Below are 17,528 nucleotides of genomic sequence, written 5' to 3' on the forward strand. Positions count from 1 at the left end.
CCCCTGCATGCTCTGCCCCACAATGCATGGTCCCTGCAGGCCCCACCCCTCAATTCTTGGTCCCTGCAGGTGCCATCCCCAAGAGCTGCTCACAAGGGCTGGGCTGCCCCCTTTGCTTGCAGATGCCGGTGTGGACATGGAGGCAGTGCTGCAGGAAGCCACCAACCAGCTGCAGAGCTCCTTTGGCTTCATCTCATGCACGGTGCAGGTGGAGCGGTACCTGGAGGACATGGCAGCTTGCTGCCAGTGCCAGGACCCTTGGGACTGAGCGCTGGGAATGCAGCCACACCACAGCACTGGGAGCCAGACACTCCAGCTCCCAGCCTCTGTTCTGCCTGGCAAGCCCCCATGGGCAGCCAGCTGGCTGTGGTGCTGCTTCCTGCAGCCCAGGCCTTTGCTCTCCCACTGCCAATAGGGCACAATGTACCTTGTGCCAAAAGCCCCACCCATCCTGACCCAGGGGCTATCCTCCATGGGCTGGGGGAGAGCCACAGGACTGCTGCAGCCACCTTGTCCTCCCTCTTTCCCCCCACTGAAGCATAACGGTCATGCTGAGACCCTTCTCCCTCTGTCTGCTAAGCTCATGAGAAAGGGGGGAAGCTGCCCAGCCACCAGCCTGGGGCCTATTCAGGCAGCCTGTCTTTGCACAGGGAGATGAGATGCAGAGAGCCCCTTGCGGGGTTAAGAGCAACAGCCTCCCTGGGCCAGCTCTGCACTCTGATGCTGTTCGTGGTGGTGCCTTCACCCTGCATTGCACAAATCACTGCCAAATGCTGCAGGGCTCTGTCCTGCTCCTTCCATAGCAACAACTGCACCGGGTCAGATCACGAGGCCATGGAGCCCAGGTCCTGTCTGCCAACAGCTGCCAGTGCCAGATGCTCCAGAGGGAATGAACAGAACAGGGACCGCCCTGCCCGGCCAATATCATCGATGGACTTGTCCTCCATGACCTTACTAGTACCATTAGAGTCTTAGCCATCACAACGTCCTCTTGCAGGGAGTTCCACAGGTTGACTGTGTGAAGAACTTCCTTTTGTTTGTTTTACACCTGCTGCCTATTGGTGTCATTGGGGGATCCGTAGTGCTTGTGCTATAAGGCATAAACAGCAGTTCCCTATTTACACGTTCCACACCAGCTGCAATGTTACTGCCCTCTAGCATCCCCACCTCCAGCATCTTTTCCAAGCTGACCTGTTCCATGCCCAGTGATCTCTCCGCCGCGAGAAGCTCTTCTGTTGCCCGTTTCCAATTCCAGTCTGATGGCATGCCCAGACCTTGTACCAAGCATGCCAAGGGTCAGTTACTGCAGGTGAATTTGCCACAGGACTCCCACAGCACACCCGGCCCTGTACCAGGCTCCCACCTGTGAGGGGAGTTAGAGCCCTACAGCCTCATCCCATTGCCAGCAGCCCAGGCCCTTTGCGGGGGAGAGAGTGGAAGGCTCCTGAGCTCAGGGTAAGCTCTGAAAAGACCTCAGCCCTCTAAGCAGCACCTGACCTCCCCACTCTCATGGCCAGGCCTGATCTCCCCTTGCCTGATCCGCAGCCCGTCTGCCCCTCCACCAAGTCCCAGGCACTGTGCTGCTGTTGGCCAGAAGCCTCGGGTCATGGCAGCATGAGCGGGGGGCCTGGATTCCCATAGATCTCCTGGCAGCACAGGGGGGCTGTCAGCAAGAAGAGGGCCAGGGCAGTGGGGGCTGCAGGCTAGATCCACAGTAAAGTTTGCTCCTGGGGCTGCAAAGAATGGGGGGGTGATTCCAGCAGGGCCTGTGGCCCCATTGCTGCAGGGGGATCCCAGGGCAGTCTGTGGCCCCAATGCCAACCAAGGGGGAAGTGGATGAAGGAAGTTAGATTCCTGCTGCCCAGCTACGGAAGCAGCCCATCCTAGCCAGGGCCAGCAAGCCCCAGTCCCACCTGCTGCAGGAGCCACAGCTGCTTATCGGGGTGAAGTCATGTCTGTGCCTTTGCACAGACTATTGTGGCTAAGGCCCAAGCAGGCTGTGAAGTGCACAAAGGGATCTCACAAAACAGGGTGGCGGCAGCAGCAGCCAGAGAACACTAACGATGGGAGGAATCGTTGGGGAAGGGGCAGCTAAAACCAAACGCATCATGAATCAACATTCCCTCTAAACCCGTGGTCACCAACCAGTAGATCGTGAGCTACCGGTAGATCTCAGGGGCTCTAAGAGTAGCTCTTGAGCTCTCTCTGAACTGCGCACCTGCGCAGTACATTTACATTAGATTTCCTCATTTGAGGAGCAGCTACTCACTGAGCAACAACACAGGTGAGTAGCTGCGAGGAATGGTGGGAGCTGGGAGGTCGGGAGAGCTGAAATACCCCAGCCAGCTGACTGTGGCTTTCACAGCTGGAGCTAGGCGCAGTCTCCCTGGGCTAAGCGCAGGGCAGCTGGGCTGGAGAGAAGAAAAGAGGCGCAGAGGAGAAGCTGCCTGGCCTGCTGGCTGTGGCGTTCAGCCCAGAGGAGGCTGAACTGCGCTCCAGCTGATTGGGCGGCTTCCCCTCTGTGCCTGTCCACGTGGAGCTTGGTGGCACCCTGGCTGAGCGCCATGGCCAGCTGGCCAGGCAGCCGCTTTTCTTCGCTCCAGCCCGGCTGCCCTGCGGTCAGTCCGGAGGGAGCGCGGGTTGGAGGCTTCCCTCCGTGGCTGGTGTAGGGAACTCACTGCCCCCAACCTTGTTCCCTCTCCTCTGCCCGAAACTTGTCCCCTGGCCCCCTGTTCCCTTTCCCTTGCCCCCCGACCCCGCTGCAGAAACCTGCCCCCCCTGCAGAAACTTGTCCCTCGGCACCCTGCCCCTCCTGCAGAAACCAGTTCCTTCTGGCATCCTGTCTCCTACTACAGAAACCTGTCCCCCCCAGCACCCTGTCCCCTGCTGCAGAAACCTGTCCTGGCACCCTGCCTCCTCTCCCCTGCCCCCACTGGCACCCTGTTCCCTGCTCCAGAACCCACTAGCACTCCTCCCCAGTACTGTGTCCCCTGCTCCCAAATGACTTTTCTATGGGTCAGTGACCCCTGACTCAAGGCAGGTTCCCTGCCATTCTCATAAAGACAATGCAGAAACTTTTTCTGTTTAACATAGTATTCTATTTAAAAATGAAGCCTGGCCAACAAACCCCCAATTGGGGCCAAGCTCCCCCCATCTTGCCACAACCACTCCTGCACTCCCCCTTCCCCAGACCCTAGATCTGAGCCTATCAAACACTGGAACCCCCTGCCCTCAGCCCCTCACATACCCCAACCCAAATTCCTGCACCCTCACATCCACAAGCCTGTGACTTGCTTAGTATCCCAACACTGCCCAGCCAGTGTCCCCTTCTCCACCTCCTCCTGCATCCAGATTTCCTCCCAGAGCTTGCACCTCTCACCCCTTACCACACCCAAATCCCTCATTCCCACCCCAGAGCCTACACATCCTGTCTCAACACAGTAAGGGTCCAGCTAGACTGCAGGAGTTTTTCAGGATTCTGGAGATATCCCAGAAAAACTCTTCTGAATCCAGGGTTGCGTTTGTTCTTCCGCTTTTTTAGTGGAAGAACAAACAGGCTCTTTTGGTCACCCCTATATTCCTCTTTCCACAAGGAATAAGGTGGCTTCCAAAAGAATGGTTTTTTTCTGACATTTGGTCCAGTGTAGACAGGCCAAATGTTGGAAAAACCTCTTCCTACAGAAAAGAAAAAAAAAAGCAGCAGTATAAGGATTGGGGATAGCAAGTGATGGAGAGGAGGAGAATAGAGAGGGCGGGGCGGTAGATCTTGGCTTGGTCTGTCATTTAAAAAGTGATCTTGGGTGTAAAAAGGTTGGAGACCACTGCTCTAAGCTGTGCAGCAGCCTATCAAGGGACATGCAGGTGTTCAGGGTTGCAGCAGAGAGGGGCACCTCCCGCTGTCCCAACCCTGCCTGTATATCACCTCATGGCCCAATCTTCTGGTTGCTCAGCTCCTGGAGAAAGTGACTACAGCAATGTTCTTTACCCCTTCACTTAACACAAGACCTAGGGGTCACCCAATGAAATTAATAGGCAGCAGATTTCAAACAAACCCAAAGTGGTGTTTCTTCACACAGCACACAGGCAACCTGTGGAACTCCTTGTCAGGGAATGTTGTGAGGTGAAAAAAGTATAAAGGAATTCGGTATGTTCCTGGAGAATAGGGCCATTAATCACTATTAACCAAGATGGGCAGCTCTATGCTTTGGCTGTCCCAACATTTCTGTCTTCCAGGAGCTGGGAGTGGGCACCAGGCATGGATCACTTGATTCCCTGTTGTTAATGCCTTCTGGCATCAGCCACTGTTGGAAGGCAGGACACTGACAGATGGACCTTTACTCTGACCACCGATGCTCCCAGAGGGATGCTGTGGCTGAGCCAATACCAACTTGGTACACACAAACAGGCTTTTGATTACAAGTAATGAAGTTACTTTACCTTTGTATTTGGCACCAGTGCAACTGCTGCTGGGATCCTGTGTCCAGCTGTGGTTGGGAAATTGGAGGGCCAGAGAAGAGCCAAGAGAATTAGAAAAATCTGCCAGATAGTGACAGACTCAAGCTTGCAAAGGGGTTGAAGAGCGGCTTAGACCCAGGAGATAGCATCTTGTTTGATCACTGCTCTTCAGGATAGCAGGGAAGGGAGCTGAAGTCAGACTGGAACTAAGAGATAAAGGGTTAATAGGGAGGGGAACTAACCTTGGAACCAACTCCTGGGGTCACGATGCCCATTTTTCATTCCAGACAGGATGTTTTTCTGAGAGCTCAGCAGGGCTCTGGCCTATGTGTTCTGGGGCTGCCCTGGCCACGCCATGGAGGGAACTGGCTCTGGAGCAACCCCAGCTTTGTGGCTTTTCATGCCTTCATGCCCTCGCTTTACCTAGCATCCCCCCCAACCTCCAAAGTACTGGTGCTTGGGGTGTCCCAACCCATTTTATGGCTTTGTCGGTGTCTGTCGCCTCGCCTAGCCTGTATGTCAGGTTGTCAGCCCCTGCTGTACGTGTCTGTGTCCGTTGCCCCACCTAGCCTGTCAGCACCTGGTGTACGTGTGTCAGTATCCATCACCCAGCCTGGCCCATGTGTCAGGCTGCAGCCCTTATTGTACGTGTATCAGTGTCTGACACCCTGCGTGGCCTTTTGTACATCAGTGTGTGGCTGTAGGACTGCATTTACCTTGTGTGAAGAAACCTGTGTCCAAACATTAAGGCAGCAGAGAAAACACCAAGGACTCCAATAAACTGTTGCCTGGACAAGCCCTCAGTGATTTTTGCTGCTGTTTGTGGGCTGGCTACATGCAGAGAGAAGACAGTGGGGGAGGATGACAAACTGCCCCATCCCAGCCAGCAAGCTAGGCCCCAAACTCTGAAAGGGACCACCAGGAGAGGGGGGCCATAAGGCAGTAAGCAGAGCATGGGCACCAGGCCAGTGATTGCTGTAGGTTTTAAAGAAAAAACAAAAGGAAGTTTTTCTTCATGCAGTGCAGTCAACCTGTGGAACTCCTTGCCAGACAGAGGCTGTCATGAAAAAAAACTGGATAAATTAATGGAGGGCAGGTCCATCAATGGCTATTAGCTAGGATGGGCAGGGATGGTGTCCCTGGCATCTGTCATGGGATGGAAATGGATGACAGGAGGGGGATCACTTGATGATTCCCTGTTATGTTTATTCCCTCTGGGGCACCTGGCATTGGCCATTCTTGGCAGACAGGACACTGGGCTAGATGGCTTCAGTGTGACACACTCTGGCCATTCTTATGTTCACCACGTTCGCAGGGGTGCCCACCCTGGGAATAGACATATTCCCACTAGCCAGAGCAGAGTGGGCAAGCAGCACCCTTGCCCTGGGGCCAAGCCAGGCGCTCAAGAACAGGGGTCGGCAAGGTACAGCACACATGCCATAAGTGGCATGCAAGTTTATTTTCAGTGTCACGCATAATGAACTGGCTCCCCCGCACTACCCCCACCCACAATGGGGAGCCTATGCTGGTGATCCAGCATCATGCCCTCCCCACCACCCAAAGACTGGAGCCAGCGCAGGCTTCCTGTGCGGACGAGGGGAGGGAGTAGCCCTGAGGCTCTGCACCAGATCCGGCTTGCAGGGAAGCATGTACACTACTCCTCCTCTCCCACAAGAAAAGCCGGAGCCAAAACCAGGGCCGTAGACCAAGCAGGTCATGCAGTGGAGGGAGCCCGACCTCCTTCCCCAGGAAAGCAGCACAGCCCCGGACAAGGGCCTCCTGCACTGGGAAACTGACTAGGCCTGGCCCCAGAACAGCAGGACAAACTCCTGCCCTTCCCCGGGACCCACCGGTGTCCCACAACTAGCTTGTGCTGCCAAGCTCCTCCACTGGGGGGGGGTCTCATAGTGCAGCACCTGCTCGCGCACAGCCCCACACAGCGCTGCTACCGCTGCTCCTTACAGCCTCCCGGGGTCCTGCCCAGCCTGCTTCACGAGAAGAAAATCACCACAACCCATTAAAAACCAAACACTTCATTGAACAGTTAAGATCACAGTGGCTCAATGTGAGCGAGTTCTCGGCTCCCAGCCTGGGCCTGGGGCACTGCCAGCACATCCTGGGCCTGGCCCAATAGCTGCTCTGCAGCACTCTTACTGGCACCACAGACTCCTGCCTGGGCTTGCAGGAGGGGCCTGGAACCAGATGCTGGGAGCCAGGCACAGGACCAGACGGAAACAGGCACAAAACCACACCACTACACACAGGCCCACCCCTTGGAGGTGTGAGGAGCCCCCGGACAGAGTGCCAGCCCCATGGTGCACCGGGCAAGGAGCCCCCGAACAGACTGCCAGCCCCAAAGTGCACCAGGCGAGGAGCCCCCGGACAGACTGCCAGCCCCATGGTGCACCGGGCGAGGAGCCCCCGCACAGACTGCCAGCCCCATGGTGCACCAGGCGAGGAGCCCCCCCACAGAGTGCCAGCCCCAAAGTGCACCGGTCGAGGAGCCCCCGGACAGACTGCCAGCCCCATGGTGCACCAGGTGAGGAGCCCCCGCACAGAGTGCCAGCCCCAAAGTGCACCGGGCAAGGAGCCCCCGCACAGAGTGCCAGCCCCAAAGTGCACCGGGCAAGGAGCCCCCGCACAGAGTGCCAGCCCCAAAGTGCACCGGGCAAGGAGCCCCCGCACAGAGTGCCAGCCCCAAAGTGCACCGGGCAAGGAGCCCCCGCACAGAGTGCCAGCCCCAAAGTGCACAGGGCAAGGAGCCCCCGGACAGAGTGCCAGCCCCAAAGTGCACCGGGCAAGGAGCCCCCGCACAGAGTGCCAGCCCCATGGTGCACCAGGTGAGGAGCCCCCGGACAGAGTGCCAGCCCCAAAGTGCACCAGGTGAGGAGCCCCCGCACAGAGTGCCAGCCCCAAAGTGCACAGGGCAAGGAGCCCCCGCACAGAGTGCCAGCCCCAAAGTGCACCAGGTGAGGAGCCCCCGCACAGAGTGCCAGCCCCAAAGTGCACCAGGTGAGGAGCCCCCGCACAGAGTGCCAGCCCCATGGTGCACCAGGTGAGGAGCCCCCGCACAGAGTGCCAGCCCCATGGTGCACCAGGTGAGGAGCGCCCGCACAGAGTGCCAGCCCCAAAGTGCACCAGGTGAGGAGCCCCCGCACAGAGTGCCAGCCCCAAAGTGCACCAGGTGAGGAGCCCCCGCACAGAGTGCCAGCCCCAAAGTGCACCAGGAGAGGAGCCCCCGCACAGAGTGCCAGCCCCATGGTGCACTGGGCAAGGAGCCGCCACACAGAGTGCCAGCCCCAGCAAACCCCAGAGCCAGGCAAGGGGCTGCCCCATAGTAGCTTTACCTCCCACTCCCCAGGCTCACAGGCAGGGCCAAGTGGACAGCCGAAGGATCTACCTGCAAAGCGATTGCCCAGCCAGCGTGCCGCCCATTGCTCTCATACGCACTGCCATGGGTGGCAGCTGGGAAGGGCCCAATAGTCCAGGAGCTGGCAGGCCACTGACACCAAACCAGACCCTGGAACACAAGCCAGAGGCTGGCGTCCCTGGAGGCAGGAGCCCCCTGGCTTGGCTGCTCTGTCTTCTCCCAGGCCTGGAGATGCTGCAGCATGGAGTGTCCAGAAGAGGGTCTCCAGCCAGGCAGCCGGTGGTGGTTATGGTTCCTGTAGGAGGCCGTGCTGGGAGGGGCTGGCGCTAGGGCTCGCCTGCTGGTCCCCAAACGTGGTGCTGAACTGGGCCCTGCACTCCTGGAGCAGCTTGTGGCCCACGGGAGAGGTGAGTCCCACCAGGCAGTGGGCCCGCACGATGCCTGACTGCCCACCTGACACCAGCCAGCCATGAGAGTCCAGGTTGGGGCTGAAGCGAACCTGCCAGGGAGAGGAGAATCAGGCCTGGGAAGTGGGGCTGGGGGGCAGCAGCAGGTTTAAGCAGCAGAAGTTTGACCAGGATGGGAAGGGGAGGGTCACTGCTCATTCTTTAGACTGTGAGGGTGTCCCCCTGTTGCCACCACCCTACAGGGCGGGTTGGCTGCACAGCTGAGCTCCATGGGCTGTCCTCTAGTGAGGCCACTGCAGCGTGCCCTTGGGCCAGATTCAGCCGGGTCAGGGGAGGGCTGAACAGCTCAGAGGCCAAACGGCCTCCCCAGCCTCCCAGTGCAAAGAGGGCAGGTGAGATCCTGCTGGCTCTGCATGGTGAAGGGAGACCAGTGACAGGGCCCAGGCATGCCTTGCACTCAGGGGACAGCAAGACCCACCCTGGCATGATGCAAGTCTAGGGAGACCCAGGCCCCCAGCACATCAGGCAGCAGAGGGTGCAGCTCACTAGGAGTCGTCTTCCCGGTATGGGGCTCACCTTGTGGATGGACTCCAGCTGCATGCGGTCTAGGCTCAGCTCCGACTTCACCTCCTGCTCCTGCATCCTGCGCATGGGCTCCCGGCTGAAGAAGTTTCGGAAGCTCCGCTGTGGGGGAGGGGAGACAGCGTGAGAGAGATGCTGAGGATGGGCCCCTTGGGAAGGGAAACTGGCACTGGGCTCCCAACCATGGGTGGGAACCCAGGAAACGCCCTCTCCCCAGCTCTTGGCTGCTCATGAGAGCAGTTTTCAGGTATCTAAAAGGGTGTCATGAGGAGGAGGGAGAAAACTTGTTCATCTTGGCCTCTGGGGATAGAACAAGAAGCAGTGGGTTTAAACTGCAGCAAGGGAGGTTTAGGTTGGACATTAGGAAACACTTCCTGTCAGGGTGTGATGGCACATTGGGGTTTTCCCATCTCCTGCACCCCGATAGTGGCACGGACAGACTCCACCAGCCAGTAGAATAGAGGGAGTTTATTGCTTCTCCAGGATACAGCTCAGCACAGATGTAACCTGGTTACAGGGCAGGCCTAGGATGCCTCAGCCCCCCTTGAGATGGGGGAGCCTGGGCCCCTAAATCCCAGCCCGTTGCCTAGGCTGCTTCCTCCATGATACCAGCCAGAAACCTAACTAACTCACTTCCAGCCCTGCCCCCAGCCAGGGCTCCACTCCCCTTCTTCCCATCATTCCGCTCCCTGGGAGATAACTGGTCAGACAGGTTCAAAGCCCCCTTGCATAAGGACTCATCCCCTGCCCTGCTGGGCCATGCTGCAGACAGCAGCCAGCGGAGGTCACTCACAACCCACTGCCCAGCATAGCAACCAGCAAGGTACCCCCCACTATGTCACACAGGGTAGTCAAACACTGGAATAAATTGCCCAGGGAGGTTGTGGAATCCCCATCTCTGGAGATATTTAAGATTAGGTTAGATAAATGTCTATCAGGGATGGTCTAGACAGTATTTGGTCCTGCCATGAGGACAGGGGACTGGACTCGACCTCTCAAGTTCCCTTCCAGTCCTAGTATTGTATGATTCACCCCTGCAAGCAGTGGGGCTAGAGGCGCCACGTCCCAGGCAGGAGCGCTGGGGCTCCAGCAGGCCATGAACACAGCACCCTGATCCCCTCAGCCAGCACAGCCCCACAGGCTAGGGGTAATCCACAGGCCACATGGCCTAGTGGGCAGTGCTCTGGTCTGGCCCCACACCCAGCTTTCCTGTCTGTGCTGTGAGAACGATGCTCCGGTCTCCTGGGAAGCCAGGCTGACTCAGCCAAAAAACATGGCCCACTTCCCAGGCCCATGTAGGCATGGGGCCAAAGCCCCCATCTTCCATCCCCAGAGATTCAGAGACCCTCCCCTTCTATCTCCCCCCACAGCTGCCAGGACACCATCTACTCTCGGGTGCTGGCAGCAGGGGATTAATGGAGCCTCATTTCCCAGCTGTAACAAGGAGGGTTGTTGGCCAGGAACACATGGCACTGAAAACTCAGTGTGGGGCCCTAGGGAACCCGTCCCAGACCCACCTGCTGCAGCAGACCCTGGGTTGTCCCCCACAGGATTTTGCCAAGCCCCTTCCCTTGGCATGGCCATGCTGACATGGCCCATGGAGCACAGCATCTGGGTCAGGCCTGCCTGAGGGGCAGCGGCACTATACTGTCAGGAGGGCAGGCAGCAGGTGAGAGCTGCTCTCCCCCCTTGGCTGGCTGCTTGTGTAGTGAAGGCTCTGACTGTCCCAGCTCCAAGGAGCTGCTCCTCTGCACAGAAAGAAGGCATGAAGAAGCAGTAGTAGAACAGGCACTGGCAGGCATGGGTCCAGCACAGGAGATGGGGAGTCCCTGCCCTGGAGCAGAGAGTCCCCCCTACCTGCACAGGAGGGGAGGGGAACAGAGAGCCCCCGATCAGTCAGAGAGGCTCTCGGACTGTCCCATACCAGGTCTGTGTCCCGGAAGCAGAGGTAGTGCTCCTTCACCATCTCACTGTAGGTCCTAGCCTTCGGCCTCAGCTTTGCCTCGCCTGCAGAGCTGCAGGGCAGCACATCAGCTTTGTAGATTGGCTGGGGGAGGAAACACACCCTGAGAGCAAGGTCACATGCTGCTTCCACCCTGGGACCTTGTCCTCGGAGACCAGCCAGCAGGGAAGAGGCTCCTCTCCAAACCTCCCAGAGCCCAGGCCTAGGGGTGGAACAAACACTGCAGAAAGGCCTTCCATGTTGCTGGGCCTCTCTGCCTGCTCATTAAGCAAAGGTCATTAGGGGCAGGGCCACAGATGCAGCAGGGCCTTGTTCCCCACAGTTCAAGGCTGGATGAGGATCACATCATCTTAACCCTTCAGGCCCCTGGGCTGGGAGCAGGACCCCCACAGCCTGTCTGAGCGCCACCCTGCACACAGCCTTGCAGACACACTGCTCCCTGCTCTGCCACACAGCCTCCCAATCCCACCGGGTTCTGAGTCCATACAGCCCCTCACTCCCACAGCATCAGGGACAGAGTCCTGTACTTGCCTTGACTACATGGCGCTGCTCCACTGTATTCCTTGTACTCCCACCCCTCCCACACCTCTGCGGTCCTCCCACCAGCTCAGCTCCCAGCCCGCCAGGCCACTGCCCCCCATAACCGCTATATTCCTTGGCCCCCCTTCGCACTCGCTCCAGCCCCACAGCCCTAGTCTGCCAGGCCACTTGCCCACCCAACACTATAATCCCATCCTCCCTTGGTTCAGCCCTCAAGCTCCATAGCGTTCTATGCCCCCCCCCATGCTATTCCACTGTAGTCCTGCCCACACCCCACGACCTGCTCCCCAAGGAGACACATACAAATCTGCGCTCTGAGGGCCGCTTGACATTGAGTGGGTTCACAGCCAGGTCAGGCAGCACAGCTGCCAGCAGCTCTCCAGTGATGTCCCCAGCCACCACAGCGTTCAGCCAGTCGGAGCTGGAGATGCTCTGTAGAAGGAGAGGTTGCTCAGGCCAGGGAAGATGGGACATTCTGCCAGCACCAAGTGCCCCGGTGGGCCCCAGGCAAAAATCCAGGAGGGCATATACATGAGCAGAACCCAGCTGTCTCTCGCTGGCCAGGAAGGGGGAGACAGGAAACTGTATGGGCCCGTTTCGCTGTGCCACAGGCTCAGAACCGAGTGGGTGATGTGGAAGCCAGGGGCCCGCTCCAGGGAGCACAGTATGTCTCTGGGAGCCAAAGCCAGCAGAGTGCAGGAGCTGGCAGCTCTCCAAGGGCTAAGGGCACAACTGACCACAAGCACCTCAGCACTCCGACCCGCCTGGCTACGACACTGACTCCCCACTCGACCAGGTCTTACCCACACAGTCCCCTTGCGAGGGGCCACAAAGTAGGCCTTGAAGCCCAGGTAGCCGGCGTCAATATAGTGGATTCCACAAAGTCCATACCTAGAAGAGAAGGTGTGCGAGTGAGCCTGGCACTGCCGGGCTGCCCACTCCCCATATGCTGCAGCAACGTAGGGAGCCTAGTGTCCATGCAGGGAGGGTCACTCACGAGGCATAGCAATTATCCTGGGCCACAGTGACGCCGTTGTACGGCAGCAGCCAGGTGATTTCAGTGGTTAGGAAACGCTTGATGCTGTTGATGGGCTCATAAACCCGCCGCAGGTCCCAGAACTTGATCTTCCGGTCATTCCCTGCTGTCACCAGAAAGTTGCTGCAAGCCAGAATAGGAGCCACGTTCAGTCGTCTGGACCACTGGCCCTGTGCCCCACACACCAAGAGCACTGGGTCACCTCCCTGTCCCCCCGTGAACCATCACGTGAGTGCCAGTTCATATGCCTGGCCCACATGCTCTCCCCCTCAAGTAGCTAGGAAAGCGACCCTCCTCCTTCCCATGGGGACAGGTCTTTTTGTAGCCAGGCTAGGCCCTTCCTGGCAGGCTGGTACCTCAGCCACTGGCTGCCCACCCCTCACCTGTTGACTTTGCACCACTCAATGCTCCGGACAGCGTGGTCATGGGCAAGGAAGCACCTGAAGGGGTAGAGCTTGAGGGAGCCATCTGGCTGGCGCACACACTGCAGCAAAGACTTGGTGGGCAGGTTCCAGATGGCCACAGTGCCTAGGAAACACATGGAGATGCCCATGAGCCCTATCCTGTGAGCCCACACAGCAACATACAGGTCTGGGCAGTCCTAACCCTTCCAAGAGACAGCACTGTGGCTAGGGGCCTGTGGAAATGGTCTGATTTCTATGAACTATCTGAATGACTCTACTAGTCTACTTGGCACTGTTACAGTGATGCTGGGAGATCAGGTACCAGCTCATGCCAAGGCCCCTAGGTCTCACCTGAATGCTGATTACACAGCCCGACTTGCCTGCCAGGAGGCGATCCCAGCAATTCCAGGGTGGTAACCCTGACCTTAGCGCTGGACAAACTGGTTGAAACTTAAGAACAGAATTGTCAGACACAGAGATGAATACAAGTCCTTTGCCAAAGGCTTTTAAGAAAAGTAAGCTGTCCTGAGATAGGAGGGAAAGTCCTCTCATGTACTGATAACTGGTTAAAGGTCAGAAAACAAAGGGTAGAATAAATGATCAGTTTTCAGAATGGAAAGGGGTAACTAGTGGTGTCCTCCAGGGATGTGTACCCTAACCAATCCTACTTAACATTCATAAATGATCTGGAGAAAAGAGCAAACAACAAAGTGGCAAAAATTGCAGATGATACAGGTGTTCTCTATCTTGAGTTGTTTTGAACAGACAGCGAAGAGTTACAAAGGGATCTCACAAAACTGGGTGATCGGGTAACACAATGACAGATGAAATTTAATGTTGATAAATACAAAGTAATGCACATTGGAAAACATAAGCCCAACTATAAGTATAAAATTAAATTAGCTGTTACCACTGAAGAGCAAGATCTTGGTTATTGTGGATAGTTCTCTGAAAACAACCACTCAATGTGCATGGCAGTTAAAAAGTAAAAAGAATATTCAGGATCATTAAAATGGCAGAGAATAAGACAGAAAATATCTTATTGCCTCTATATAAATCCACGGCACACCCACATCTTGAATACAGTGTACAGATGTGGTCATATCTCAGAAAAGATATAATGGACCCAGGAAAGATTTAGAAAAGGGTGACAAATGATTATGGATATGGAAGGTCTGCTATATGCAGAGAGATTATTAAGACTGGGATTTTTCATTTTAGAAAAGAAATAACTAAGGGGGATACGATTGAGGTCTATAAAAATCATAACTGATGTGGAGAAAGCAAATAAATGTGTTATTTAATCCTGAAAACACAAGAACTAGGAATGAAATTAATAGGCAGCAGATTTAAAATAAACAAAAGGAAGTATTTCTTCACACAACTCAGTCAACCTGTGGAACTCCTTGCCAGAGGATGTTGTGAATACCAAGCCAAGAATAAGGTTCAAAAAATAGCTAGATACATTCACGGAGGATAGGTCCATCAACAGCTGTTGGCCAGGATGGGCAGGAATGGTGTTCTTAGCCTCTGTCAGGAGCTGGGAATGGCAGACAGGGCATAGGTAACTTGGTGATTCCTTATTCTGTTCATTCCCTCTGGGGGATCTGGCATTGACCAATGTTGGCAGACAGGATACTGGGCTTGATGGGCCTTTGGTCTCACCCATGTGGCCTCTCTTATGTTCTTAAGTTCTGACATCTGTGCCCCCGTGGGATAAGACGGTAATAGGTTTGCATGGCACCCCTCTAATGCACAAATCAAAAGAAAGCACAGCATTACTCCACGGAAAATGCTGGCTTTCTACTGAAGCACTACTCCTGTCCATCAAGGTGGCCCATTGAACCACTGTAAAAAACGAAGAACAAAGCCATTGTTTATTGCCTCCACCAAGAGACTTGTGTGAACTTGTTGCCCCTACTTGAGCTCTGGGGGAGGGATAAAAATCCCTGACAAGGAGAAACTGTGTCTGTGCTGCTTGGACTTTACAAGAGTGTCTAGGCATAAGCCATGGGAGTCCCTGCTGCTCCGCCCGGGCTAGCCCCACAGGCTGCAGAGAGCCAGCTTTTTAACCCTAAGATGAACTTGTTTGTGTGTCCTGTGGCACCTTATAGACTAACAGATTAATTGGAGCATAAACTTTCATGGGCAAAGACCCACTTCATCAGATGAAATCTGTTAGTCTATAAGGTGCCACAGGACTCCTCGTCGCTTTTGCAGATTCAGACTGACACGGCTACCCCTCTAATACTTGTTTGTGTGTGTTACCTGCTTTATCCTCTTACTACTACTACTTGGTAAATGAACAGTTAGTTAGCTACAGGGGTGGCTGCAAGTGTTCTCTGGTATGAGAGCGAAGGCCCAGGGTAAGTGACTGGTTCTTCGGGACTGGGCGTGATCTGCATAGAGGTCTGATTTTTGTTACATGGACCACTCTGTCACAAAAGCAAGCTTAGAAGGGTGGTGAGACAGAGTGGTGCCCATGGGGACTAGTTGAAGCTGGAATCCGGTCAAGGAGTAGGCCACCATCGTCACTACAGATGCGCCCTGGGAGCACTGTGCCTGGAGCTGGTAAGACCTGGTCTTGCTGCAAGGAGCTGTGCAGAGACAGATCATTGGATCCCACAGTCCAGTCTCAGTGCCATGGAGGCTCTGTGGAACTCTCTCTTTGGGGTCCTTGAGGCCTGGCCTGAGGCCTGCTGCAGGGGTCACTCCCAAGGGGCTGGTTACAGCCTTGGGCACAGATTCTGTAAACCCATGACACGGGCCATAAGAGCCTGTTTGAGGCCAGAAAGCCAGAGGCACAGCTAAGAAACATGAGCAGATCCCACAGCAGGGTCTGGGAAGAAACTGGAGGGGGTGGGAGGTCCCAGGCAGGCTCTGGCCCGGAGGCGCTTACCTAAGCAGCTCCCGGCCAGCAGCATATTCTCTGCACTATGGGGGGGAAGCTATGTATGCTGTCCCCAAGCCCAGTAAAATCTCTCCGTTCCTAACAGGGATTCTCTGAGCAAAAAATGTTGCTAAAGTACAGATAGGAACTGAAAAGAAACAGTCAAACAAAGGAGTCCCATTTACTTACATCACATGAAGGCAGACAACTAAACAGTGATAACTTTTATAAGTGCTTGTATACAAACGGAAGAAGTTAAAATACTAAGATGGATGAACCTGGAATTAAATGGGGCTCTTGATGCAACAGGCAACAAACTCAGTAGAACAATGATAATTGATGGGACAGGAAATACCAGGGTACAAAACATACAGGAGCAACAGGGTAGGTTGCACTGATGGGAGTGGTGCCACAGGTGAAGAGTCAGAGTTGAATACAGTAAAACCCTTAAACCAGGGGCAGGCAAGATATGGCCCACAGGCTGCATCCAGCCCCCCAAGCCTTTTCATCCCGCCACCAGCATGAAGTGATTGGCTGCTCCCTGAGGCTCTCTGCATAAGACGAAGAAAAGGCAGGGGAGGTTTTGTGCACTCTCTCTCAGCTCCTATTGGCTGGAAACTGGCCAATTGAAGCTGAAATATTTTATTAAGGGCAGCACAATTTCTCAGTTCCCAGTCACCTGTTTTCAACCAATAGGAAATGAGAGATTTTGCTGAGGGCAACAAGTGTAGCCTTCCCCTGCGGCACAGAGAACATGGAACAGTTCTCTTACACTAAAGAACACTTTAAGCGGTCTGGGATTGCTGGCTAGCAGGAAATCCCGCCTGAGAGATGCTGTGTAGGATAAAAATTTCTGAGGCAGGCTATGATATTCTGTTAAGATCCCCTATTCTAAATTTGGAGTCTAGGACTGACACACAAACACATTACATAATGGTTACCCCCCCCACACACACACCTAGCCCAAGGTGGGAGACAGGACATGACACGACACATTCAATGGTGCTAAGAACAAATGTGCCATTGTCAAGTACTCCTAATGTCTCTGCTTTAATCCCCAGATGGACCACATTCTGCAGAGATACCTTCTTCAAGCTGACAGACATATTACCACTTAACACATAATTGATGTCTGCTTTGTTTAAATACTTGTTTTACTGGAAACACTATGTAAATTTATATTATTACTCTTATTTTGCCTCACAATTAGCACCTATCCAGGGGTTCAGGATCTCGATCACACACACACACACACACACACACACACACACACACACACACACACACACACACACACACACACCCACCCCTGATCTACCCATTCAGCATCCTATATAATTAGTTGTAACCTATTGTTTGGCAGTGTTCACTGAACTCTAACAAGCGACATGATGCTCCGACTGTGCTGTGTATGTAATAAACTCTCTTACTTGCTTCACATATGGTGTCCAGGTTCTGTTCCTTCATGCTGTCTGGGAACAGCTTAGGTAAATACATCCCAGCCAGAGCCTGCTGACATCACCCCACCCCCTCTCACACCTCAGCTCCTTCCCAGAACCAACACCCACTCCTACATCTCTCCCCTAGGTCAGAATCCTCTCCTGCACCCATACCTGCTACCAGAACCTGCACCCCAACTCCCTGCCCCAGGTCACAACCCCCTCCTTCACGCAAACTCCCTCTCAGACCCTATACTCTCTTGCACCCCAGTCCCCTATCTTGAACAACCTTCTGCACCCAATCTCCATCCCAGACCCTGCACCCGCTCCATAGAAAAGTGCAGCCCTTGATCACTTACCAATATCTTGGAGTGGCTCCCACCCCTGTCTTAAAGACTAATAACAACAGGGTATTTCACCGATCCCCTATGACTGGGCACAT

General features: G+C 55.1%; 2 protein-coding genes across 6 annotated transcripts in view; one reads left to right on the forward strand and one right to left on the reverse strand.

Annotated features, from left to right (window-relative positions):
- SLC30A3 (solute carrier family 30 member 3) overlaps positions 1-5,763 on the forward strand; it is a 31,580-nt gene extending 25,817 nt beyond the window's left edge. For both annotated transcript variants that reach the window (XM_075916293.2, XM_075916292.2), the window contains one exon: positions 123-5,763. In XM_075916293.2, the coding sequence (XP_075772408.2) occupies positions 123-268 (146 nt within the window). In that variant the 3' untranslated portion in view covers positions 269-5,763. The remainder of the gene's footprint in view (positions 1-122) is intronic.
- A 709-nt stretch (positions 5,764-6,472) lies between these two features.
- Positions 6,473-17,528, reverse strand: part of GTF3C2 (general transcription factor IIIC subunit 2) — a 40,858-nt gene continuing 29,802 nt past the window's right edge. For 3 of the 4 annotated variants that reach the window (XM_075916287.2, XM_075916288.2, XM_075916285.2), the window contains 7 exons: positions 12,737-12,881; positions 12,315-12,476; positions 12,121-12,208; positions 11,621-11,749; positions 10,739-10,861; positions 8,809-8,916; positions 6,473-8,324 (listed from right to left, as the gene is read on the reverse strand). In XM_075916287.2, the coding sequence (XP_075772402.1) occupies positions 8,112-8,324; positions 8,809-8,916; positions 10,739-10,861; positions 11,621-11,749; positions 12,121-12,208; positions 12,315-12,476; positions 12,737-12,881 (968 nt within the window). In that variant the 3' untranslated portion in view covers positions 6,473-8,111. The remainder of the gene's footprint in view (positions 8,325-8,808; positions 8,917-10,738; positions 10,862-11,620; positions 11,750-12,120; positions 12,209-12,314; positions 12,477-12,736; positions 12,882-17,528) is intronic. The other variant, XM_075916289.2, reaches the window with a different exon arrangement.

The sequence above is a fragment of the Pelodiscus sinensis genome, chromosome 3 (genome assembly GCF_052426305.1).
Source record: "Pelodiscus sinensis isolate ZL-2025 chromosome 3, ASM5242630v1, whole genome shotgun sequence".
Classification (NCBI taxonomy): Eukaryota; Metazoa; Chordata; order Testudines; family Trionychidae; genus Pelodiscus; species Pelodiscus sinensis.